The sequence below is a fragment of the Macaca thibetana genome, chromosome 7, assembly GCF_024542745.1.
Source record: "Macaca thibetana thibetana isolate TM-01 chromosome 7, ASM2454274v1, whole genome shotgun sequence".
NCBI lineage: Eukaryota > Metazoa > Chordata > Mammalia > Primates > Cercopithecidae > Macaca > Macaca thibetana.
In genome coordinates this window covers 117,030,374-117,057,839 of record NC_065584.1, presented here as the reverse complement: position 1 = coordinate 117,057,839, position 27,466 = coordinate 117,030,374, and the positions used below count along the sequence as shown (strand labels likewise).

At 38.9% G+C, this 27,466-nt stretch overlaps 2 protein-coding genes across 6 annotated transcripts in view; both read right to left on the bottom strand.

The window, feature by feature from the left end:
* The window catches only part of SCG5 (secretogranin V), a 118,260-nt gene that overhangs the window by 57,027 nt on the left and 33,767 nt on the right, over positions 1–27,466 (bottom strand). The gene's annotated exons all lie outside the window — the stretch shown is intronic.
* On the bottom strand, positions 1,153–27,014 carry ARHGAP11A (Rho GTPase activating protein 11A). Of its 5 annotated transcripts, none has more exons than XM_050800103.1 (13): positions 25,850–26,769; positions 21,307–21,377; positions 18,319–18,415; positions 17,486–17,739; positions 16,670–16,833; positions 16,280–16,426; positions 12,710–12,784; positions 11,758–11,925; positions 8,403–8,532; positions 7,143–7,251; positions 5,284–5,422; positions 4,708–4,941; positions 1,153–1,948 (listed from the first exon to the last, which is right to left on the bottom strand). In XM_050800103.1, the coding sequence occupies exons 1-13, from the start codon at positions 25,976–25,978 to the stop codon at positions 1,875–1,877; spliced, it is 1,791 nt and encodes a 596-aa protein (XP_050656060.1). In that variant the 5' UTR covers positions 25,979–26,769; the 3' UTR covers positions 1,153–1,874. The 5 variants fall into 5 exon arrangements, with proteins under 5 accessions (XP_050656060.1, XP_050656059.1, XP_050656058.1 ...); XM_050800102.1 differs by lacking the exon at positions 1,153–1,948 and adding an exon at positions 2,442–3,729; XM_050800101.1 differs by lacking the exons at positions 1,153–1,948; positions 25,850–26,769 and adding an exon at positions 26,987–27,014 and having other exon boundaries at positions 2,442–4,941.

The window sequence follows — 27,466 nt, the reverse complement described above, 5'->3', positions numbered from 1 at the left end:
CTGCAAATTTCATCAAGACAGAGAATGAGTAAAATACCTGGGAAGGAAGGAGGGGTCTCAAAATAAGAAACCTGATGAGGTTAGAATCCAGATCTATTTATCTTAGCTCTAGACAGCAAATCCATTGTCATCTACAGCAATTTTATGCAATGAATAGAGGCTGGCAAAATTCAGTTATGTGACACATGGCCTTTCATTTTGAAGTCAAGTCTCTTTCCCAGTATTTTTTCTTCCATGGATGCTCTTCTGCTTCTTGCATCTTGTTTCAATGCGTGCTAAACTCAACAGGACAAACACTATCCACTAAATAAATGGCTCTAGGCTCACTGGCCATGCTGGAGTATTTATTATTGATGCATAGAGACTTTCTTCAATTCTGAATTTACTTTAGCTATGTTCAATTGTTATCTTCATTTTGTGGTTGGAAAAAATGAGGTCACTACAATTTACTGGTTTTGTGTTGAATTTAATTGAAATACATCAAAATGCCTATGCTTCATCTGAATTTTTTTTTTTTTTTTTTTTTTTTTTTGAGACAGTCTTGCTCTGTCACCCAGGCTGGAGTGCAGTGGCACGATCTCAGCTCACTGCAAGCTCCGCCTCCCGGGTTCACGCCATTCTCCTGCCTCGCCTCCCAAGTAGTTGGGACTACAGGCGCCAGCCACCTCGCCCGACTAAATTTTTTTTTTTTTTTTTTTTTTTTTTTTTTGAGACGGAGTCTCGCTCTGTCGCCCAGGCTGGAGTGCAGTGGCCAGATCTCAGCACACCACAAGCTCTGCCTTTCAGGTTCACCGAAATTCTCCGCCATTCTCCTGCCTCAACCTCCTGAGTAGCTGGGACTACAGGCGCCGCCACCACGCCCGACTAATTATTTTGTATTTTTAGTAGAAACAGGGTTTCACCGTGTTAGCCAGGATGGTCTGCATCTCCTGACCTCGTGATCCGCCCACCTCGGCCTCCCAAAGTGCTGGGATTACAGGCGTGAGCCACCATGCCTGGCCGAAATTTGGTATTTCAAAAATAAAACTTCATATATATTTAAGAGATCACAGAGGCCGGGTGCGGTGGCTCAGGCCTGTAATCCCAGCACTTTGGGAGGCCAAGGCAGGCGGATCACGAGGTCAGGAGTTCGAGATCAGCCTGGCGAATGTGGCGAAACCCTGTCTCTACTAAAAACACAAAAATTAGCCGGGTGTGGTGATGCGTGCCTGTAATCCCAACTACTCTGGAGGCTGAGGCAGAAGAATCGCTCGAACCCGGGGGAGGGAGGTTGCAGTGAGCGGAGATTGTGCCACTGCACTCCACCCTGGGCAACACAACGAGACTCTGTCTCAACAAAAAACTCAACAAAACAAACAAAAAAAACAGATCACAAAATTAAGGTTTAAATTCTGCCACAATTAAAAAAACATGATTATTAAAATTCTACATTAAGTTCTTAGTGATCATATTATAAAATGTGGTTGAACAGTCTATTAAGTTCTATGTATTGTTTGTTGCTTATTAGATAACCAAATTAATATTAGATCTTTATTTACATTACTAAGACACAGAAAAGAACCCATGCGGTTACTGCACATGTCCAGACACTTTTAACTTTGTAAAGTGTATTTATATCATTTCTTCAAATATCCCATGAAGTTAGCAACATTATCTCTATTTTGTGTAAGAAAAAATAAAAATACATTAAATCAAGTCTAAAACAAAACTTTTCTGACTCTCTAGTTCCCATATCTTCAAGCTATTCACCTTCATATTCCTGTAATACTTTGTATTGCAGCTTTCAGCTAACAAAAGTAGTCACATGTGGCAGTTTTTTTTTTTTTTCTAAACAGACATTTTTCATTACTGATTCATCTCTCAGAAAAGCCAGTTCAGGTAGTATGTACAGTTAAACCCCTAGGACTTCTTACTGAATTAGTCTTCAAATTCAACATTTCATCCTTCCCTTGATGGATATAAAAAGACATTAATGCATTTTTAAAATTTAAAAATTGTTTAAAGCAGACAACATGTATCTGAGTATATGAATATTTTGTCTCTATTTACAATTAGAAATACCATAAACATCTACAAACCTATTTGATATCAAATAAACAAAGTAGAACTAGCCAAGCAAACATCCAATGATCTGAAATTCCTCGTCCATACTTACGCTGTAAGTCTGGTTGCTCCAAGTCCATGAATGCTGCTCTAATCTGCTCCAACATCTAAACATGACATTCTAACAACTGATCTGAAAAACTATCTTTAGTGGTTGATTCTGTCTGCTTATTCCTTCCTCTACAACCTAGAGAATATGTTCTATTGTTCATAATACTCCTTCCTCAAAGATGTGTAATTTGTAATAATTTAAAATATAAATTTAGACAGATTTGCTTGACAATTTGTTGCATGTTCTAAATGGCACTTTGAATTTCATGACAGCCTTAGTCAAGTCATTTTCCAGAGAGTTATCTTTAATGTCTATGCTAAATAAATAACATTTACACACAGGACAAAATCATCATAGGTTTTTATCCAAGTAAAAAAGGTTAAAGAGGTACATCTACTATTTCAAATTCCAAAATCAAGCATCTACATATAAGAAATCACCTTGATTAATTTTTTTCAAGATTATCCCTCTTTAAATAATTGCCAAATCTATATTGGACAAAACAGATACAAATGTATTTGTGCAAATTGTCTTTAAAATGGTAGTATGGCTTAAAAGTTATCAATTATTTCCACATCATAATATGAGAACATACTTTAGTCATTACTCCATCTTAGCCATTTGTTCTTTGTTCAAGTGAACACATGGTACACCTACAGGCAACATAAATGAAATTACTCTGCCCCAAATAAAAATAGAATATTAGGATGCTATTGAAGGAAATTAATTTCTAGGAATTTTGGCAAGGACAAACATTAATATAATTCCAGACATAAGATTTGCAGGGTTTATCTCTACCCTTTACATGCTAGAAATTCATTTATTTTAGAAACCTTATCTGACTTGAGGAAATAGGCACAACTTGCTCCATTCTTCCTATCACACAAAAATATCATGTAATTTTCAAAAATTAACTTCTTATAAATCCAGTCAACAATTTCTTTAGAAAGGTAAAGTCTAACTTCTGCTTTGAGATCACAATAAAATTAAAGTTTAAAAATTGCCATCATTAAGAAAAACAAGTAATTTGTACAAATAAAAATCCAAGTTGCTTGTACAGTGAAATAAAAATGTTTCAGAGCAAATCTATTGCTTAATAATCATCCTGAGCTACAAACTAACAGGTAGATTATCCTGCAAGTCATACCATCAACTGCTCACTTTATTTACATTAATGACAAGTATAACATTTACCAATTACAAGTCTACAGGTTTACTTGTTGGTAGTAATTGAGTTTTTCCGATAGGATGTTTTGGAGAACCTTTGTACCAGGCCCTTTCTCTTTCCGATGGTCTCCTAAGGACCCTGTTATTTATCCCAGAAGAAATGCCTATATTGTTATTTACAACCGGTTTTAATATATCATGATTAGTCAGATCATCCAAGGGAAGCTTAACTTGGCCATCAGATAACATCTTCTGTTTACAAACTGTAGTAGACCCAAGAGAAGCATTCACTGAATCTGGGTGCTTCTTCATCTTTAAGAAAGATTTCGAAGGTAACTCCATGCTTGACTTTGAAATCGCATCAATATTTGACTCTTCACATGACATGGACTTCCGTTCTTTAGGACCTGATTCGATACATGAAACAGAGGAATCGTTTGATGTACTTTCCATATAAGAGGAAAGAGCACCGTCACAGCTCACTGATTTCACCAGAGGAGAAGCTGTATCACCAAGACTCGCCAACTTATGCCCTATAGGCTGTCTGCTATACTCCAACAAAGAATTAATTCTTCTGACAGACTGACGAACAGGAGTACGCTGAAACTTAAGAGGTGACTTGACTTTTGTTCTATTTGGTTCATTTAAAGAAAGCTTGTTAAACCACTGTATGTGATCAGAAACCTTTCTATGTTCTGTCATTTGTAAACTTTCAGAAACTGTTTTCTCACAGGTTTCCAATGACTGCTGTTTAGCAATTCTCATAGGCCTAGGTTTTGACAAGTTTGTTATAACACATGTACTCTGCTGTGAGAAAGAGGCTCTAGTCTTGTCCTTGCTATGTGCTGCATACTTTGGTAAGTTACCTTCAATCATATTCTCATTCTCCTTTAATTTATTATTCAGTTTAACCTTTGGGGACTGCTGTTTCTTTATTTGTTCATCACTGGGGAATTCTTCCTTGCTTAAATAATCTTTTGGCATATTTGAATGAATGTCTTTTTCATGTTCCATCTTCATCTGAGTTGAATAACATTTTATAGTTGCTTCTCTATCAAATGTTTGAGTTTTAAGGGGTGAAAAGTCCCTCTCTGAAAAACATTTTTCACCTTTACCAGTGTGGTGTTCATATTTCTCCTTTGATTCTACTACAGTCAAATCATTAGTTTCAAACAGATTTTCCTCTGGGCTATCTTCTAAATAAGATGGTTCAGTTAATTTTACTTTCCCCACATTAGGTACTGATGACTGCCTGTCATTCATCAATGCATGAAGATTACTTCCAGATTCAGAAAATGCTTTTTGAACTTTCACCAAAGTCTCTTTGGTCACGTTATTTTCATCCCCACTAAGAGGGCTACTTGTTATGTTGCTATTATGCTTACTGTTTAAATTGGAAGGGATGAGTTCACATGAAGTAGCAGGTGACTTTTCAACCATAACATCAGGCTCCAAAGAGTTTTCTACCTCAAGATTTTCCACCATTGAAGAAGCTTCATTTGTATCTACTTCTTGAAAACTTGAATTATTAGGTCCTGTCCAAGACATCCGGTAATTTGTTCCAACTAGTCGCTCTGGAGTTAGTAAGTTTTCCTCAGACTTACTGATCTTTTGTGAACCTAAAATAAAGCAGTTTAGTGCTTAATCCTTTATATTTAACCTTGTTTTGAAATAATATCCAAGCACATGGCAAATAAGTCACTAAGCATTTAATTCTAATAAAGTATTTGTGTTATAAGAAATAATTTTTAACATAAGAATGTCAAACATTTTCATATTTAAATGTATAAGCATTTCCCAATTGTTGATATAAAAATACATTGCCAATTCTAATATTTTCACTATTCAAACATGAACTTCTAATCTCTAGAACAGTAAATTAATTAATATATTTTATCATTAAAGAAGCAACTAAAGCAGGATTTTTAGGTAAAACTCTTAACAGTAGTATGTAAATGTACCTTTCTTTGGTAACTTTTCATCAACATCTGGGCTAAAAAGCAAACCTGTTTTTACAGATTCAATTCGATTTTTTAAACTTTGTTGATTTGCAAGTCGCTGACCAACACTTTCATATCTACTGACACCAGAACATCCATTCTGTACGGAAAAAAAAAAGTTTTAGTTAAGAAATAAGCCTAGTTAACTGAAAATATAAAGACAGAATAATTTTTTTGTAGTTATCAAAATCTTTAGCTGATTTAAAAAGGGATATATAATTGAGAAACAATTCTTAACAATGACAAATATTCTTGCCTGCTAATGAAAACTGTGATCATTTGATTTTGCTATTAGTTGGTATTTTATGATCTACTTTTAAAACAGTTTGACATATTAATTAAAATAATTTTTGTGTGTGTTCTGACTCTGTGCTAGGGCCTGTTCATAAATAGTTGGGGCAGTGGGGTACCTAGACCAAAATCTTATCCTTATGTAATTTACACTCTATTTAGATGGGGAAATTTAGACTTAAATAAGATAAACAGTAAATTATATTGCATAAATACAATACACAAGGTGAAAAGTGCTATGGAGAAAAGTAAAACAGGGTAAAAAGGATATGGAGTGGTGAAGAATGGAGGTTTAGTTTAAAATAGGGTGATGAGAAGATGATTTGGCAGTAAAACAAAACAAAGGCGAGAGCCAGGAAGATTTCAGGGGGAAGAACATTACAGTAAGAGCAGAATGCCAGTGCAGTCTCAGACTGGAGCAGCGTGAGCAAAGGGGACTGGAGAAGAGCTCAGAAATGCAGCCTTAGAACAGACCACGTGAGGCATTGCGGGTCAACGTGAGAACTGTGGCTTTTATTCAGAGTGAAATGAGGAGTCATTGGAGAGTTCTGAGCAGAGACTACATAACCTAACAGATTTTAAAAGAACAATTTCAGCTACAGAACTGCAGCAAGGGTAGGAGAAGGTAGAACTATTAACAGGAATTTATTAGAGTAATCCAGCAGAAAGATGACAGAACTTAGAGAAAGTGGGAAAAGTAGTGATAGTGAGAACTGGTCAGTTTGGACATACTCTAAAAGCAGAAGTTAGACAATATTCTCTAATGGTTTAGACATGGTGTGTCGGAGAAAGTGAGGAATCAAGGATGTGACCATGGTTTTTGGCTTAAGTGACTGGAAGAACGATTTGCCATAACTGAGATAGGGAAAACCACAGGTAAAAGTGTTGTTTGGTGCAGGGGATAGCAGCAGCAAAGAAATGCATCTGCTTGGGACAGGTTACATTTGAAATGCCTATTGGATTAGATAGCCAAGTAGGAGAGTCAAAAAAGCTGATGTTAAGAAACAGTCAAGTCATTCAGAAGAGCATTTGGGATTAGAGAACATAAACTTGGAAGTTTTAAGTAAATACAGGTTGGGCATTCCAAATCTGAAAAGCCAAAATTCTGGATGCTCCAAAATCCAAAGCTTTTAAGCATTTGACATGATGCGCAAAGAAAATGCTCACTGGAGCATTCCAGATTTTCAGATTAGGGATGTTGAACTGGCAAAAATCATGTAAATATTCCAAAATTCACCCCAAAAATGGGGAATCTGAAATACTTCTGGTCTCAAGCTACTCAACCTGTATATAACGTTTAAAACTGATAATCGCCTTGAGTGAGTGGAGAGAAAAAAGAGAAGTCGAAGGACTAAGCTTTGGGTATTCCAATGCAAGGAAATTTGATATCAACTCAAGTGTAAGAGTTTTGTATAAAAAGAACAGAATGTGACAGTCACTGGAGGGAAGGCAGGGTTATGAGTGTTTTTTAGTATCAAGTTTATAGCATTATGCTAATATAAAGATTAATAAAATGGTAAGAAACTTACTACATCTCTGCCATTTTTCCCTAGATTGAACTTCAAACGAAGAGATCTTCGAACCTTTTCTTTATGGCTGAGTTTAGGAGAAAAGCAGCCTGCTTTTCCTGATTCTACTCTAGAAGTGGAATTAAAAATGTCAGTTTATAGTATAAACACCAGAGAAGGCCGGGCGCGGTGGCTCAAGCCTGTAATCCCAGCACTTTGGGAGGCCGAGACGGGCGGATCACGAGGTCAGAAGATCGAGACCATCCTGGTTAACATGGTGAAACCTCGTCTCTACTAAAAAAAATACAAAAAACTAGCCGGGCGTGGTGGCGGGCGCCTGTAGTCCCAGCTACTCGGGAGGCTGAGGCAGGAGAATGGCGTAAACCCGGGAGGCGGAGCTTGCAGTGAGCTGAGATCCGGCCACTGCACTCCAGCCTGGGCGACAGAGCGAGACTCCGTCTCAAAAAAAAAAAAAAAAAAAAAAAAAAAAAAAAAAAAAAAAACACCAGAGAAATACCTGAAATATAAAATTTGAAATAAAGTCCACAGCAAATCATATTGATAATAATTGGGTGGATTAATAATTCTTTAAAAACAGTTCAACTTTAAGATACCATATATGAACACATTATATTTGCATATAAAAATGATCTCTTAATCTTAAAAGTTATTTAGTCAGTTATAAATCAGAATTGTTAGAATAGGCTAGCTTTTTAACCTAACAGGAATTTTTTTGTTTGTTTTTTTTGAGACAGGGTATAACGCTGTGGCCCAGGCTGGAGTATAATGGTATAGTCACAGCTCACTGTAGCCTCGACATCCCTGGACTCAGATGATCCTCTCACCTCAGCCTCCCAGGTAGCTGGGACTACAGGTGTGTGGTACCATGCCTGGCTACTTTTTGTACTTTTTATAGAGATGAGGTTTTGCCACATTGCCCAGGCTGGTCTTGAACTCCTAAGCTCAAGTGTTCCACCCACCTTGGCCTCCCAAAGTGCTAGGATTACAGGCATAAGCCACCGTGCCCAGCCTCTAACAAGAAATTTTAAACTTACACCATCAATATAAAATAGGATTTTAAGCAAGCACAGTGGACTCAAATTAGTAATTTTTCTCTGGTGGGTATTGAAAAGGCAATTGATTAATAAGACTATAAAGCTGGAAGAGATTTTTAAAAATTATGATTCAAATATGATGCTTGACAGAAAGATAAAACATTTTATTAACTATGTGTATACCAAATATTTATCTGATGAAAACAAAATGTCCTGGATAAAGTACCTGCAAACTTTTTTGCCTGCAATTCTTTTACTTCGCCTTGGCGCACCTGCAGTGATCAAATGGTTTCCACCACTGGGTACAGGAGAGAGTGAACTCTGAGATGACCCTTCTGAGTTTGTATCGATGTGAACTACGAAAATAACCACATGTAATATACCACGCATACCTATTTTCCTTTTAAAGTATAAAATAGTAATAGCTGCAATTAGATTCAAAGCCTTAATTTCTATACCAAGCAACAACTGAAATCACTTAATTTCTAGTTAGAAACTTCAAGTGTCAAATAACCCAACTCAGCTAAGAAAAAGCATTCATTTCTTACTTTTGACTTGCCAATTAAAGGTCAGATTAAGCATTACTTTTATATTAGAACTTTTCTTTAAAATCTTTTAATAATACAAGGCAGGGATAGGCACCATTGCAGACTGGAAAAAAACAAGATTTGGAGACAGGCTTGAGTTTGCTCCATCACTTACTAAATGGCTTTAGGCTCTGAAAATGGACTTCTATGATGAATATTACTGTTATCTATATAAAATAGTAAGTAGTACATAATACTAATTAATGGTATTATAAAAAATAAGCTATTGGCAAACAAGTTGGAATCTGAATATTTGAGATACACCTGCTGGCCAACTGCTACCCACCTGACTCCAGAATGTAATTTGTTCAATATTTTTGGCAAGTAAACAAAAACTAATTATTCTATAACATGTCTAATCACTTGGCTGCTGCTGTGTTCCATTCAAATAATTATTGGTACAACAGAAGCTCGATTTAATTATTTAACACCATTTATATTATGAAATCAACTACAGTAAACAATTATGAAAGAAGTAAAATAGTTATGAACAAAGGCTCCATATACACTTGACTTATGTTTGAATCGTACCCAGGACACATTCAACAAACATGAACCCTCTCAATTCATCTGAGTTATTAATAAAGAATTCACAAAGTTCCCCAAACAGACACATTCACATTTTTTCAATTATGAAAACAGAAAAAATATGACCATCATAGTAACTTTTGGGTACATTTAGCGAAAGAAAATTTTGGAAGCCTTTATTATACATCTAAAGTGACATAAGTAGCTTTATTCTAGGGCTGCAGTCTAGTCACTTTAAAAATGTGTCCAGCCAGGCACAGTGGCTCCACTTCTGTAATCCCAGTATTTTGGGAGGCTGAGGTGGGCGGATTGCTTGAGGCCAGGAGTTCAAACTAGCCTGGCCAACACGGTGAAATCCTGTCTCTACTAAAAATACAAAAATTAGCTCGGCGTGGTGGTGCATGCCTGTAATCCCAACTACTCGGGAGGCTGAGGCACAAGAATTGCTTGAATGTGGGAGGTGGACGTTGTAGTGAGCCAAGATCATGCCACTGTACTCCAGTCTGGGAGACAGAGCGAGACTCCGTCTCAAAAAATAAAAATAAAAAATGTGTCAATGGTCGCAGGAGATACAGTCAGAATATATGGAACAATGCAAATTTATCACATATATAAGAAAATTATGGCCAGGCGTGGTGGCTCACACCTGTAATCCCAGCACTTTGGAAGACCAAGGCAGGTGGATCAGCTGATGTCAGGAGTTCAAGACCAGCCTGGCCTTATGTGGTAGAACCCTGTCTCTACTAAAAATACAAAAGAAAATCAGCCAGGTGTGGTGGCGGGCACCTATAATCCCAGCTACTTAGGAGGCTGAGGCTGGAGAATTGCTTGAACCTGGGAGGTGGTGGCTGCAATGAGCTGAGATCGTGCCATTGCACTCTAGCCTGGGCAACAAGAGCAAATCTCTGTCTCAAAAAAAAAAAAAAAAAAAAAAAAGAAGAAAATTATGAATAGATACTCTATGGACTACAGATTAATGTTGCCTTTATATATTTTAAAAAGCATCATATTTGTTACAATCTAAACATAGAAATCAATCTATTTTCAATTTTGCATATGGAATTTGTTGAATTGTAGCTGAGAAAGTAGGGTCAAAGAAAAATGGTGTAAAAATAATAGAATTACTGTTGTTGAATTTTTAAATTTTTTTATAAAGAAAATTCACTGATTAGGCAAGCTCAAACTGAAAATAGCACGATTGTTTAACCTCTGTTTTGGGAGCTTGGAGGAGGAGAAGAAGGAATCCATATGTTCATCTTGGGGAAGATGCAATGCTAATAAGCAAAGGCAGGTAGAACTACAATTCTCATTTGCCATTTGGAAAAAGTCCTCCAAACTGCAAAGCCTCTTAAATATTCAAAAAAAAAAAAAAAACTGAACTATGTGGCTTAAAACAGTTTAAGTCTCTCCAACCTGTGAACATTGCAAAAGCCATAGACATGAGCTTCAGAGTTACTGTCGTCACATTTCAGTGAGCCCTAGAGAACCTGTGAAGTGGTTTCTTCTGGAAAACCTCAAGTTGCTATTCCGTTCAACTTCTCAATAAAAACAAATAAGAACCCTTTTGGACACCAGAAAAAAGAGAGGCTTTGGGGAAGAACTCATATAACTCAGACAATGAATTAAAAATGAAACTTAACATTGTCTGAAACCAACAAAATAAAAATCTAAAATAATCAGAGATCACTCACATTTTGACTAAATGTAAAATAAATGAGATGGAGGACCCTGGGTTTAGAGTATCATTTCATTTTTGGTTGATCATAAGGTTAATATAAGCCAACTTGAATTCTGTATATGCTAAAAGAGCCAATTCAATCTAAGACCCAGACTAATCTTCGGATTCGCGTGATCATATTCTATTATTCTCTGAAGGCTCTGGTTGGCCACATTAGAACTTGTTGTTAATTTGGAAGAAAATGGCTGGGCTGGTAAGGGATCTGGAAGCCATGGCACAAGGAACAGTGTCAACAAAGTTCTAAAGCTTTTACAAAAGGTACTTGAGTCTAAAACTTTAAAAATACCCTCATTTTCAAACCATAACCTGCAATAGTAACACTCCCACTTGGGAATCAGAGATGATCAAACATCTGGCAACCTCAATTCAACAAATGACAGCAATAAAGCCACAGCTATAGACCCAGAAGTACCTATAGCAGGATTCAGGATGTCTAATCACATAAAACCTAAGCACCAATGCTATCACCAGAAGCCCAAACTACTACTCTGGGTTATCATAACTTTCAACAGATGTAGTCATAACACACACAGATACACACACACACTATATTGAAACAGTGTCTATTGTAAAAGGCAGGGGGTTTTATAAAAATTCATAAATTTGATAAAACACAGAATAAAGTTGTAGCTCCTTAGGGTGGTACTATTCATATGAAATTGCACTGTGCCTGGAATAGGCACCCATTTTAATGTTTACAATTCATTTATATAAATTCTATTTGCTACCTGATACTGGTGTAGAACTGCTATTGAAGAGGTTACTTGGCAACAGCTCAAAGTTAAAATTATGCTTGATGGCCTTCCTTTTCTTACTTGAGAAACCATGAGAAGAATCTACTGGCAATTTACGTTTAGCATTTGGTGTAAGAATCACTGGTGATACAGACAGCTGGGCTGAAAAAATATCAAAACAAAACCAACTTGTTGTTTCTACTGCAGAGTTGACAACATACAAAAGCTTTACATAATTTCTTCTTATAAAGCTATTACTTAAAGCTAAACAAAAAATGAGGATATATTTACATTATCAGTTAAACAGATGTTAACTAAAACACTCTGCAATTCCTTAAATGAAAATAAGGAAGTCGCAGAGGCAGGACTCTTAAGAGAGAGCAGTTACTTAAATCTACTAGACTAAAAGATGCATATGATATATATTAAAAAATATTAATTTAAGGAAGAAATTACAATCAAGGAGTTGAAACAAAAACTAATCTAAATATTATTTTTGCTTTTCATCATAGTTGAGTATTAACCAGTTCATTTCTTCACTCTAGAAAACAAAAGATCATGTTGCCTCTTACTGGCTGAATAATTGCAGCCACAGCAAATTAGGATAAAAAGTTGAAATACACAATAATGAACTTCTAGTCCTAAGATAAAAATGAGGTTGAACTATTTTCACATGCTCAATAGCATCTAAATTACAAACAGAAAAGCATGATTAAGAAGATTAAAGACATAACAGACTAAAAAAATTTTTGCCTACAATGCTGGGTTCATTATAGCCTATGTAATTAGCAATGTCACAACATAGTATATATAGTACAGTATGTCTATTAAAAATAATTTGATTTGATTAAATTTGATTAACTAATATAAGTTAATTATTGTAATTATATTTTATAGAATACTATACAAATTTTAATTAAAATAAATGCATATAATAAATACCTACCAATTCTTTCTTGTTGAGGTGTAATAGAAGGTGTTCTGTTAGATTTAAATTTATTTAGTGCTCCACTAACAAAATCTGAAATGCAAGGCATAAGCAATTACAACTTAACATTTACTTGTCTTGCACCAATAATTCGTATTAACATTTGCGGTCTTTGTTCAACATGTAACTTTACATCAGCTTATAAATTTTAAGTTATTTAAGAGGAATTATTTCAAAATAGGAAAAACACTAAAGGACATATTTTTATTCATTCCCCACTTATACTTCCATATCCCTAAAAACAAAAGAAAAAAAAGACATAATACAGAAAGAAATGTAATACAAATACACATAACGTACAGTAAGGGTAGGGAAGAAGAAATCATTACATGTTAAGGCAAAAGATGAAGGTCTGAACTGAGGAAAGAACCATGGAAATGGAGGCATGAATAAAGATATTTAAAAGATCAGTAGAGATGGAAGTAAAAACATTGTATCAATAAATAATGTAAGCAAATGAATAAAAGTGTCTGGAAAACAATAAATAACATAGTTTGACTAAAGTTGCTCAAAGACAGGAAATAGTAGACAGGTATGCTAGAGTAACCCTATGAAAGACCTTGAATGCCAAGCTATAAATATCACTATTATCAATTAAAATTCCTGAAGGGTATGTGTGTGAGATACTTGAGTAGAGTTATACATTTAAAATGTAAGCCTTGGCCAGGTGCAGTGGCTCACACCTGTAATCCGAGCATTTTGGGAGGCCGAGGCAAGCAGATTACTTGATGTCAGGAGTTAGAGACCAGCCTGGCCAACATGGTGAAACCCTGTTTCTACTACATATACAAAAATTAGCCAGGTGGGGTAGTGTGCACTTGTAATCCCAGCTACTTGGGAGACCGAGGCAAGAGAATCACTTGAACCCAGGAGGTGCAGGCTGCAGTGAACCAAGATAGCATCACTGCACTCCAGCCTGAGTGACAAAGAGAGACCCCATCAAAAAAAAAAAAAAAAAAAAAAAAGTGAGCCTTAATAGCAATACACAGGGTAGATTCAAGGAGGAAGCATAAAGACCAGATTCTTTTTTTTATTTTTATTTTTAATTAATTTATTTTTTTGAGACGGAGTCTCGCTCTGTCGCCCAGGCTGGAGTGCAGTGGCACGATCTCAGCTCACTGCAACCTCCGCCTCCCAGGTTCATACCATTCTCCTGCCTCAGCCTTCCGAGTAGCTGGGACCACAGGCGCCCGCCACCACGCCCGGCTAATTTTTTACATTCTTAGTAGAGACGGGGTTTCACCGTGTTAGCCAGGATGGTCTCCATCTCCTGACCTCGTGATCTGCCCACCTTGGCCTCCCAGAGTGCTGGGATTACAGGTGTGAGCCACCACACGCGGCCAGGAAGATTCTTACAGTAACGACGCAATAAACATTACAGAGATAGGATCTTATACGACATGAAAACTGTCTGATAATAGATGTTAGAGGACGAGGTGGAAGCCATGGTTAAAGCCTGAGTATCTAGGGAATAGTGGTGCAGTTAGAAGAAAATGGAATTCACACAGAACCAGGTTAAAGAGGATGAAGACGGTCATTTCAAAATGTTAAGCTTAAAACACCAATGAAAAGCAGATGTGATGAGGTCTGCCTAGCAGGCCGTTAGTAAAGCGGAACTGACATTTTCAAGATAACGGTGGTACAGATGTGATGGTTATCTATTTAGATGTGATAACTGCACCTACAGGACTGGGAAGAGGGCAATCAAGACGATCTGCATCTCAGAAATATCTCCATTTGGGATAGGAAGTTTTATGGGTTGCATTGTGTTCTCCAAAAAACCTATGTTTAAGTCCTAACCCCCAGTACCTATGAAGGTGACCATACTTGGAATTAGTGTCTTTACAGATGTACTCGAGCTAAAATGAGGTCATTCAGGTGGGCCCTAATCCAATGTGTCCTATAAGATGGAAGTTCTGACACAGAGCGACACCACGGGATGACACAGGCAGGGACTGGAGTGACGCAGCTGCAAGCCAAGGAATGCTGAGGACTGACAGCCACAGTGACGCAGCTGCAAGCCAAGGAATGCTGAGGACTGACAGCCACAGTGACGCAGCTGCAAGCCAAGGCATGCTGAGGACTGACAGCCACAGTGACGCAGCTGCAAGCCAAGGAATGCTGAGGACTGACAGCCACAGTGACGCAGCTGCAAGCCAAGGCATGCTGAGGACTGACAGCCACAGTGACGCAGCTGCAAGCCAAGGCATGCTGAGGACTGACAGCCACAGTGACGCAGCTGCAAGCCAAGGAATGCTGAGGACTGACAGCCACAGTGACGCAGCTGCAAGCCAAGGCATGCTGAGGACTGACAGCCACAGTGACGCAGCTGCAAGCCAAGGCATGCTGAGGACTGACAGCCACAGTGACGCAGCTGCAAGCCAAGGCATGCTGAGGACTGACAGCCACCACCAGGAGCCAGGAAGAGGCAAGAAAGGACTCTCCCCTGCAGGTTTCAGGCATTCTGCCAACACCTTGATTTCAGACTTCTAGCCTCCAGAACGGTGAGACAGATTTCTGTTGGTTTAAGCCACCTAGTTTGTAGTACTTTGCTACAGTAGCCCTAGGAAAATGATACATAAGTCATCAATATTATCCTATCTACAAAGGAGGTAAAGAAGAAACACAAGTATGCAATAACAAGCCAAAAGATGAGAAAGGGAATGGGATAGTTAGTAACATTTGGTTCTGATATTCAAAAGATAAGAAATTTCCTAAAGTAATTGGAAGAAGAATGGTCTCTGATTTCTTGATCAAGGAGATTGCAAGTTTTATTACCAACTCCACCATCATAAAACTTTTGGTCTTTCTGATTCTTCCTTGATAATATTTCCTTCATTATTTAGTTTGTACTCCTAACTAATCCATGTCACTAACAAGTTCAAACAATAATCTGGTGCCTGGATTACTGACACACATTGCTGACTATTCTCCCTACTTCCAAGTCTCAATTCTTCAAATCAGGTAGTTTTCTAAAAATTTTTAATCATATCATGCCTCACATCATAAATCTTCAATGATTCACCAACACCCAGGTTAATATTCTAATTCTTTAGCCTGGCATTAAGTTTACCATAATACCATCCTTCATCCTTATGCTGAACACTTCACTCAAGTCATACTGCTGTATTTACATTAGACCTAGGTTACTTCTTCCCTACACAAACCATTCTTCATAGCATCCTTCTCCTCCAGAATAGGATATAAGTATTCTGATCCTCCACCCAATCCCACTAAATTCTACCCATTATTCAAGAAGGTTCAGTTTGACTCCTCTTTGACAAGTTCCTGATTGTTACAACCCAGGGAACTTTTCTCCTTTTAACACATTTTACATTTATGCTGAAGATTTAGCACTTAACATTAGATTGTACTATCGCTTTAACTTTTTACATCCATACGTCCTATCTTTCCAGCTGTGCTATAAGCATCCAAAAGGCAAATACCACAATTCATGCTTCTTTATGTGAAATGTACTTTCGATTAAAGCACATCACTCTACCTCCATAAAATGGGACTGCCACTTACCTCCTACGCTTTGTCTTCTCTTTCTCTTATATTCACCAGGAGTTTCATATTCACCTTCTTCAAAGCCTTCTAGTGATGGAGTAGCACAGAGACCATCAATACCCAACATAGCTGGTATCTTTTCCAGGATAAAATCTGGTACACGCCCTAAATGAAAAAGTTCACAAATAAGACAATTATTATCCTTCCTCCACTCTTCCCCAAAAATGTTGAGATAGTAATATACCAATTTCTTTTCTTTTTTTCTTTGCAGGAGGGGCCGGTACTGTGGGGTGGGCGTGAAGTCAGTAATATACCAACTTTCTAACAGTTGCCTTCATAGCTCCTTTGGAAGAAACAGAGATTTTCCTCATTTAAACAAATTCTGTTAATAATGCAACTACATCTTACCAATATCTGATGCATCATCGATAAGAGTCTGTACTACTGCAGCCTGTAATCGTAGCTTTTTTTCTGTGTTAGAAAACATCTTTTCATGTCCTTCATTTGTCTGAAGAAGATTTGGTGCAAATATTACTGCAAGATTGCTGCTATCCATCTTATTCTCACTGGATCTTAAGTGAATAAAGGCTTTATTAGATGGAGTCCAAGGTAAAAACATAGAAGAGTTAAAATCACGTATGTAGTACATTTTGAAGACCTCTTACTATCCGTCATACACAAGGGAAAATAGTTACCCTTCATCTACATGATTGGCTTGAACACAAAAAGAATCAGAAATATATAGCCGCTCTATATTTAAATATGTATTCTAAAAACTATGCTAATCTTAGAGTTCATACTTTGCTTTTCCACAGAAATTGAACATCTTTATCTGATTTTCAAGCCTATACATAAAAAGCTGGAAGTATCAGAAGGCAGCAAGTACGTCTAGAATAAGTAGGCTCACTGAGAGCAGGGAGAGGGAAATTTTGAAAAGCAAAACAGAAATATTTAAACAAAGCCTTTCAGTGGACAATGAATTTTATAAACAGCAATGAACCATTAAGGCATTCATGATGATGACTTTAAGATAAGGAAGTATTAAATCATTTGGTATGCTGTTTCTTAAATTACACAGAGTATATACTCCTCATAGTAAAGAAATATGTAATTTTTAAAGAAAAATTTCCATTCCAAATAAAATGGAACATATCTACAAGCATTAAACATTAGTTAGTTGAAAAATTCAACTATTATTTGCCAAGAGTTTTAATTACCACTTACCTAAGAGAAACATTCCTGAGGAAGTTAAAGAAGTATCTTAATACATGAACTGTGTGGTCAGCCAGAAGACAGGAGAGCAACAGTGTAGCTTTCTTCTTTTCCTCTGTGCCTAACTGTTGAGCTTTCAAAAGTGCTTCATGCAAATCAGCTGGGAGAATGGGCTCTGGCAATTCCCTAAAAAATTGCTTAAGAAGTCCTGCAACATCACAAGGAGGTGCAGAAGATAGGCAACCTTCACCACGATCCAGTTTATTCTGAAATACATATAATAATCTTGAGTATTTTGGCAACTTAAGAGTTTATTGCAAATAAAGTATCTTTTGTTATACTCTAATAAGAGAGTTTTATTTAATAAATTTCTCTTAACTCTTATTTTAAAATATGTCACTACTTTATTTTTAATGATTTTTAAATTTATTTTTATTTTTATAGAAATGTGGTGCAGATTTTGTGGCCTGGGTTGGCTTCAAATTCCCAGGCTCAAGTAATCTTCCTGCCTCAGCCTCCCAAGTAGCTGGGACTACAAGCATGTGCCACCACACTCAGCTATGTCACTCCTTCTAGAAGGCTAACAACAATACAATTTAACAAATTTTTTCATTTTACGTAATAGTTGATAGAAATAAGGACCATGAATTTAAAATTTATTAAATTTTTAAAGCACGATAGAAATAATATACCATTTCTTTTGGGAAAAAAATTCTTCTGCCATGAAAAAAATGCAAATTCAATTTCTGTCAACTACTCATATTAATAGTTCTAAATATTTCAGTTTTAAAAACCAAATCAGAAAATGGTTCAAATGAAAAATTATAGTTCAACAATATGCTTACCTTTAGCGCTTTTAGGCGAATCACAGATCCTGATTTCCGAAAAAGCCCTTCAGTATGAATATGTTCTTCTAAAGATGTGCAAGCATCGACAAGAAAGCTGAAAGAGATGTTTTTTCAGTTGGCTAGATATACATCTTATCAAATCCTATTCCTCTGCTAACACACATGAGCAGGCCAAGCACTACATACCTTTCAGAAGCTCTAAAGTCACAAATCTCTGTAGTCTTTGAGATAAAATGTTACTTTTGGTTGTCTACTTGCTTCCCAAATTCTTTTCCAATGCCCATCTTTTCACTCATAACAACTCCAATGTGCACACTAAATTTTATCTCAATCCTACTTCATTTCTGTTTCCCTTCAGGACATAAGACATGTCTTTTTTTACTGCCTCTACCTCTTCATATCTCAGTCTCCACTCACCCCTCTCCAATCATTCTCATACCTCATAACTCCAAAGCAATAGCTGTCTTCAAGCTCACTAACAGCCTCTGCCTTGCCAAATCCATGGTCAGTATGTTGCTCTCATATTGCTTGATGTATCACCATCTGACACACCTGACCCCTTCCCTGTCCATCTCAAAAATACCTTTTCACTACTCTGTTACTTTTCCTGCTGTCTCCCTGACTGCTCCTTCTCAAACTCCTTTTCTCATTCCTCTCATGCCAGACCTCTACATGCTGGAACAACCCAGGGCTCCGTCCAACGCCTTCCTCTTTTGTCTACTATCTCTCCATGGGTGACCTTCTCATCTCCTACGTTACCCAAAAACAGGGCGACGTTCTTTTTTTCCTCACCCCAACATCATCCCTCAGAAAAGGAGGACCTCTCCCAGTCCTCATAAGCCTTTTCATATTAAGGGGAATGTGCCCAATTTCTTTATTTTGAACAATAATCTCAATCAATGTTGGCTTTAGATACCTAGATACTGAACAGCTGGCACCCACAAATTAGAATGAATATCAGCTACAAACAACTGAGACAGTTGTATTGGTGCAGTGGCTGAATGTCAGCCTTATTTACAGACAGTAACTGACAATACAGTCTTTTAATTAAATAAAAAGTAGGTAATGAAATTACAATGAAGATTTAGTCATTATTCCTGGGAATATGACTTTGCAATTCCAGACACTGAAAATCTGTTGTTTTTTTTTAAATTTTTTTCTTTCAGTTTTTATTTTGAGACGGGGTCTTGCTGTGTCACCCAGGCTGGAGTGATGCAATCACTGCTCACTGCAACCTTTGCCTCCTGGGCACAAGTGATCCTCCCACCTCAGCCTCCTGACTAGCTGGGACTATAGGCACACATCACTACGCCTAGCTAATTTTTCTATTTTTTGTAGAGACAAGGTTTCACCATGTTGCCCAGGCTGGTCTTGAACTCCTGGGCTCAAGCAATCCACCACCTGGGATTCCCTAAGTGCTGGGATAACAGGCACGAGCTCCTGTGCCCAGCCTGTTGAAAATCATTATAGGTGCTTATTATAGGAAAATCAAGCCTTTCATAGGTCATTTACAGACCATAATGGTTAAGCGGTTACCTAAGAAGACTATGAATCTACACCTATAGGATGAATGGGGGGAAGCTGTCCTAAGGCAACAAGGTGTTCAATAATTGCTTTTGGATGACATGTTGATTAAAACCTAGATTATTGGTCTATAGTAGCCAAAAGGAACCCTACTTTAGATGGAGGGGAAATGAATTAAGAGATAAGTTTCATCATATGCATTTTTAAATTATATTCTTAAAACATAAACTTTCCTAGTAATTTCTGATGCAGTTAGAATAGGCCAGCACAGTGGTGCACACCTGTAATCCCAGCACTTTGGGAGGCTGAGGTGGGTAGATCACCTGATGTCAGGAGTTTGAGACCAGCCTGGCCAACATGGTGAAACCCCATCTCTACTAAAAATACAAAAATTAGCTAAGCGTGGTGGTGGACACCTGTAATCCCAGCTACTCGGGAGGCTAAGGCCAGGCGAATCACTTGAACCCAGGAGGTGGAGGTTGCAGTGAGCCGAGATCATGCCATTGCACTCCAGCCTGGGTGACAAGAGTGAAACTGTTTCAAAAAAAAAAAAAAAAGATTATTTATAAATAGTAAGTGGCATAGAAAAGCTAAGTGATACATAATACATTTTCACAAATACTCTAATATCTTAGCTTAAATATTCTTTTATCCAATATTTCTTTTCAAGAGACAGGGTCTCACTCTGTTGCCAACGCTGGAGTGCAGTGGCAATGGTCATAGCTCACTGCAGCCTCAAACTCCTAGGGTCAAACAATCCTCTGCCTCAGCTTCAGGAGTAGCTGGGACTACAGGTACACACCACCTTGCCCAGCTGATTTTTCTTTAAAATTTTTTTATAGATGGAATCTTGCTTTGTTGCCCAGACTGGTCTCAAAATCCTGGGCTCAAGCGATCCTCCTGCCTCGGCCCTCAAAGTGCTGGGATTATAGGCATGAGCTACTATGCGTGGCCAATATTTTTTAAACAAACAAACAAAAAGTCAAAATTATTACTGAATTGGTAATTCAGTATATTACTTAATCTGAATTGTGGCAAAAGAATTCATGTAGAACTGAAAAGTGACTTTAACAGAACAAATTTTTTTTGTGATTTCTAACATTTACTCTAACACTTGCTGGTTTGAAACAAGCATGTTTTAATCAACTATTTCTTTTAAACTCTCTAAAACCAGTTTGAAATGTTTACTCTCTTCTTCATTTCCCTGGCTAGAAGGCTCACTGCAGCCTCCACCTCCTAGGCTCAAGCAATCCTCCCACCTCAGCCCCCTGAGTAGCTAGGACTACAGGTGTGCTCCACCCAGCTAATCTTTGAATCTTTTGCAACAAGGTCTCACCATGTTGCCCAGGCTGGTCTTGAGCTCCTGGACTCAAGTGATCCGCCCACCTCGGCCTCTCAAAATGCGGGGGTTACAGGCATGTGCCACTGTGCCTGGCCTTCTTTATTTCAAACTCTGCTTACCTTGGAATGTGTCCATATTCTGGTACAGCAGAATGGGGCAGTGCATTAAAGGGTACTCCAAATATTTTACCCTAAAATGACAAATTCAGTTACTCTAACACAAATATTAGGCATAATATCAGTTTTCTTAAACTTTAGGCAAATTAAAGACCTCGGAAAATTAAAAAAAAATCAGAAATAAATGATAAACTGTCAACCAAGGAAAAAACAATCATTTCAAGTGCATTCGATAACAAATAATTACTATATTAGACAGGATGCTAAGTGCTGGGAGTACAAAGATGGCCAAGATAATGTCATTCCCCTCAAATAATCTAGTAAACTCAAGTTTCCAATCTGATCATAAAAAATCAATTGGGTTAGTGCTTAGTAAATTCTTAAAACAGAATTTGGTCCAAAACACTAACATTTACCCCAAAAATACTATAGGTTCCTTTAATGACATTACAAATACTGACTATATACTTTCTTTTGCTCACCTTATAAACACACAAAAGACTAAGTTAACTGAAAAGCAAAACAGTAATTCCTGTCATTCATTGAGTCTTCCTAAAATTATATCAGAAGAGGTTATTTTTATACCTAAACCATTTTCCACCTTCTATAGAAGAGTGCTTTTCAAACCATGCCCTGAGGTAAGCAAGGCAGGGGCGTGCAAATATTTAAGTCAAACTTCATTCAACTAGCTGGAAACCCATTTTTAAAACCTCCCATTCAAATTTTAATACATTGAAGATCCCCAGAGTAAAGCTGTGTTAACTTGAATGTTTTTGCACACTGAAGAATAAAGAATCTGCCGCTATCTTTGTGCGCACATTCGAACTTCTTTTTTTTTTTTTTTTTTTTTGAGACAGAGTCTTGCTCTGTCGCCCAAGCTGGAGTGCAGTGGCCGGATCTCAGCTCACTGCAAGCTCCGCCTCTCAGGTTTACGCCATTCTCCTGCCTCAGCCTCCCGAGTAGCTGGGACTACAGGCGCCCGCCACCTCGCCCGGCTAGTTTTTTGTATTTTTTAGTAGAGACGGGGTTTCACCGTGTTAGCCAGGATGGTCTTGATCTCCTGACCTCGTGATCCGCCCGTCTCGGCCTCCCAAAGTGCTGGGATTACAGGCTTGCGCCACCGCGCCCGGCCCGAACTTCTTAAAAATGTGTTGCTTTCCATAGCACTGAAAGGTAAATTCAAGCCTGTAAATGTCTGGTTATTCAAAATTAAGTGGGTATGTAATCTCACATGTTAATTTAGTTTACATGCATCTACTCTGTGAATGCTGCTGAAGTACTTTTTTTTCGCTATCACAAGTTATCAAGCAAGCAGCAGTCATGTTTTAAGAGCATTAAATTTAACTTTATATTTACAATAAAAATCACTCAGCATTGTTAATGACACAACACAGTAACAAAATTTTACTAATTCCTTTTCAAGCGCCTGGCTCCAATTAATTTACAAACGTTTTAAGCTGAAAAGACAGTATGGTATAGTGAGTGCTTAAGAGAGTAGGCTCCTAAAGGCAGAAAAGCCAGGTTTTTTTTTTTTTGGAGAAGAAGTCTTGCTCTGTTGCCCAGGCAGGAGTCCAGTGGCCCAATCTCAGCTCTCTGCAAGCTCCGCCTCCCGGGTTCACCCATTCTCCTGCCTCAGCCTCCGGAGTAGCTGGGACTACAGGCGCCCGCCACCACGCCCGGCTAATTTTTTCTATTTTTAGTAAAGACGGGGTTTCACCGTGTTAGCCAGGATGGTCTCGATCTCCTGACCTTGTGATCCACCCGCCTCAGCCACCTAAAATGCTGGGATTACAGGCATGAGCCACCGCGCCCGCAAAAATGCCAGGTTTTAAATCTTGACTCTTGAACTTATCAGCTGAGTGACCTGGATCAAATTAACGTTTCTGTTCCTCGTATCCTCGCACAGATCCTAAGTCATAGAGGTGTAGGAAGAATTAAATAAATTAAAATATACAAAACACTTGTATCAAGTATCTGACACAGAATAAGCATTCAAAACATATTTGTTAATACTATGATAATCATTTTAAGCTAAGCTATTTAAAAAATGTTAGTATGGGGACCCCTTTATTGGGTAAATCAGAATTTTCTTGATACTGTGCAACCAAACCAAATGTAAAAAATAAACCAGATACTTAAGCTGGTAAGTCTACTTCTGTTATATGTAACTAGAATTCAGCGTGTTTTCTTCCTTAAGTCTTACTATTTAGAATAACTGGCTTCACAAGTAACAACTATAATTTAATCTCATAAAATGTTTTTAAAACTTTATGTATTAGAATCTCACCTATAGTATCATTTTAAAAAAGATTTATAGTACTTTTCTTTAAAAGCTCAAAAACAGGCCGGGCGCGGTGGCTCAAGCCTGTAATCCCAGCACTTTGGGAGGCCGAGACCGGCGGATCACGAGGTCAGGAGATCAAGACCATCCTGGCTGACACAGTGAAACCCCATCTCTACTAAAAAATACAGAAAACTAGCCGGGCGAGGTGGTGGGCGCCTGTAGTCCCAGCTACTCGGGAGGCTGAGGCAGGAGAATGGCATGAACCCGGGAGGTGGAGCTTGCAGTGAGCTGAGATCCGGCCACTGCACTCCAGCCTGGGCGGCAGAGCGAGACTCCGTCTCAAAAAAAAAAAAAAAAAAAAAAAAAAAAAAAGCTCAAAAACTACAATTAGCTAACAAACACAGTGGGCTAAAGAAATTGTTTTCAAACAAAATACCTATCCCATTAGATCTCATAACACAATGATCTTCTATATTGCTTCATTAAAATATTCTTGTAAGTGTTTCTAGCTGAATTTATATGGCATGATTACCAATTAGGAGGCAGACCACTGATATGACAACTATCATTAGATGAAGAAGTGGCCTGTGACACGCACTGTGCTAGGCCTACATAAAGAGCTTCACTTTTTAAAAATCCCTAAACAATTCAAGGAGAAATACTACTGTTCCCACTTTATAGATCGAAAACTGAAGCTTAGGGAAATCAAACAAGCAGCCCAAGTTTACAGATGTAGTAGGGGTGGAACAGGACTCAAACTCAGGTCTATCTGACTCTCAAAGCAGGCATCAGTTTTTCTTGTTAAGGAGTGAAAAGGCCGGGCGCAGTGGCTCAGGCCTGGTGCGGTGGCTCACGCCTGTATCCCAGCACTTTGGGAGGCCGAGGCGGGGGGGATCACGAGGTCAGGAGATCAACACCATCCTGGCTAACACTGTGAAAGCCCGTCTCTACCAAAAATACAAAAAATTAGCCGGGTGTGGTGGTGGGCACCTGTAGTCCCAGCTACTCCGGAAGCTGAGGCAGGAGAATGGCGTGAACCCGGGAGGCGGAGCTTGCAGTGAGCTGAGATCGCGCCACTGCACTCCAGCCTGGGCGACAGAGCGAGACTCCGTCTCAAAAAAAAAAAAAAAAAAAGAAAGAAAAGGGGTGAAGGGGTGAAAAAAAGTCCATATACAAACTCTTCCATATACTTACAAAATCAGCTACATTTGAGATCTTGGAAAGCCAGTTTTACAATCAGAAATCACTGTAGCTTTTAAAATATAAGTACATGTATTGCCATTAGTTTGCTACCAACAAAAATAACTTCTCCAAAGTTTATCAGCGACTAAGAGGTACACATATTAGTTTTGTTAGTGGTTTTCTTCTCCAAGCACTTTTTTAAAGGAACCATAAACTATTAAGAGCAATGTATATTTTTATTAGCTTGTCTCCAAGTACTAGGAAGTGCCATATAAATTAGGCACATAAATTTAAAATAAAATGCTTTACATTCAGCTAATTTTTCACAATGGAATTCTTGATGATGTGGCAGAGTTATTAAAATCTCATTCAAAATCCCTTTACCTCAACCACCAAAACATCAACAACTTTTCAATTATTCCACTCTGGCTTCTCAATTTACTCAAATAAAAAAAAATTGCTGTCTCAAAAGTATGACATGGCCAAGCAGCAAACTTATTTCTCAAATTGGTGAATATGCAGTTATCATTTGAAGCCTATTTCTAATGTTCTGTCATACTTCTTCATCTACAGATTCTTTTAGAAAATGCATTGGTCTCCCTTGTCCCTCTACAACCTTACTCTAAAACAAGGGTGGAGGGGTAGAGTTTTGGTCCCTCCCAATGTACTACCTGTTTCAAATACAGTAAGCTGGCAATATCTGGAGACATTTTTAATTGTCACAACCGAGAGATGCTACCAGCATCTAGTGGGTAAAAGACAGACATCCCGCTCAACATCCCAATTCACAGAACAGCATTTCCTCTTGCCCTAACAAAAATTATCTAATCCAAAATGTCAATAGTGCTGAAGTTGGAAAATCCTGCAACTTTCTCTCAATGATCAAAAATCCTTAGGGGGGAAAAAAAAAACCACTACCAAGAAGGTCCCTTTTTAAATATCAGCAATCAACCATCTGAACTGAATTACACACCTAACCATTCTTTGTGATAGACTGAACATTTTAGCACGATCTGGTAATAAGCGATGATAAAGGGGGTGCCCTTTCTTTTAAACCTAAATCCCTTTCACAGAACTTACCCCTATTTCCGTGGCTGCTGTTTCGTGTCTCCTGCGATCGCACTGCCCACGGACACCCTTCACCTTAATACCATAGAAGGCCCGCAGATGCTGCAACAGGGCCAACCTCACCAGCCTCTGATCCCACATTCCGGACACGTCGATTGCTCTCTGAGGCAGGACGCAGGTCCTGACCCTCGTTCGCCACCAAGTCTTCCAATTTCCAAACGCTCTCAAATCTGAACTCCGCTCCGCTGCCTTCCGGCCCCGTCTGGCACTCCTGCGGCCCCGAACCCCGGCCACTTCCACGGCTTTTCCTTGATCCTCACTTACATCCACTTACACAGACCCTCTTCTCTTAGCCCTTTGATCCAGCCACACCTCACTCTTCCTTCACTTACACCGACCTTCTTTCTGGTCATCCAATCCTTTCAGCTACTCACATAGACTTCGCTTCTTTTTGATTCTTTCCGTTTCTCGCCTATTGCCAGATTCTCACCACTTCCGGCTGCTTCCAACGATCTCCCTTCCTCCAAACCTTACTGTCCCCGTCTGGTTCGCTCTGAAATGTGAAGAGGACCCTTCTCGCTCCTCCAGCCCCAGCAGGCTCAACTGGGCGCTCGCCCCCGCCCCAGCCTGGCCGCCGGACCAGCCGGCTGCTCGGGCAACTCTTCCAGTCCCGGTGCCCGCCCGGGCTGGTCGCCGCAGTCACCCCGTCTCACAGGCTGCTCGTCCCCTCCCCCATCAGCCTGCCTCTAGCTCCCGGCCTGCACATCCCGGTGCGCTCACGGAAGCCAAGCCGTTAGCTTCATGCTTCCGCCCCCACCTCCTCCGCAGACACCCGGAGCCACCGCGGTCGTCACACCCGCAGTTTCAGCCCAGGCTCAAACTGCAGCGCCAAACAGCGCTCCACATCTGATTGGTCCACTCCTCTTTTCAAAATCAGGACCCCGGAGGGTGGCCGACAGCTGCCTGTCTTGGTAGGTGCGGGGGAAGGGGTGTAACGGGCAAACCTACCAAACATGAAAAGCAGGATGAGTTTCACTTGTTCCTTCAAGGTCAGTTTTTGGGGCGGGGGAGTACTGTTTAAAGAATATTTAAATACACCTGACCTGCGCCTCAGACCATACACGGTATTTGAGGAAATGTAAAAGACACCTTGTTCCCGTTTTTTTCCGAGCTCGGCTGTCGCTGAAGGACCTCTTACGCAGAAACTGTTCTACGGAACCCCAGGTGAGACAACTTGAGACAGGATTCATAAACGCTGATTTTAGTAACCCTTACCCACCGCCCTCGGTGGGAACTTCGGCTCTGTGAGAATTGGTCTTTGGGGGACTGATGGTGATGCTGAAATCTTGTTGCATAGGAAATTAAGTACAACAAAGAAGACCCGTCGTGAGAGGAGAATGCGGAAGAAATGAGAAGTCTACGGGAGGTGGCAGCTGCAGAAGCTTGGAGTTGGATTTGGAGTTAGGAGACCCAGAGGAGCCCAGCTTTCGGTTCAGACGGTTATCTTGTTGACTTGCACGACTGCAAACGCCCTGAGCTACTTTTGCATTCTGAAACATCAGCAATCCCATCAAAATACTCTGTTTCTTGGGATGTAAGAAACATCCCAAGGCGGGATTTAGAGCGGGA

Excerpts from the sequence above, each read along its gene's own strand:
- ARHGAP11A (XM_050800100.1), bottom strand. The coding sequence starts at position 25,978 with ATGTGGGATCAGAGGCTGGTGAGGTTGGCCCTGTTGCAGCATCTGCGG. Across the intron at positions 18,416-21,306 it reads GAATATGGACACATTCCAAG|CTTTCTTGTCGATGCTTGCA; the intron begins GTAAGCAGAGTT and ends CATCTCTTTCAG. Across the intron at positions 11,926-12,709 it reads ACCTCAACAAGAAAGAATTG|CCCAGCTGTCTGTATCACCA; the intron begins GTAGGTATTTAT and ends ATATTTTTTCAG.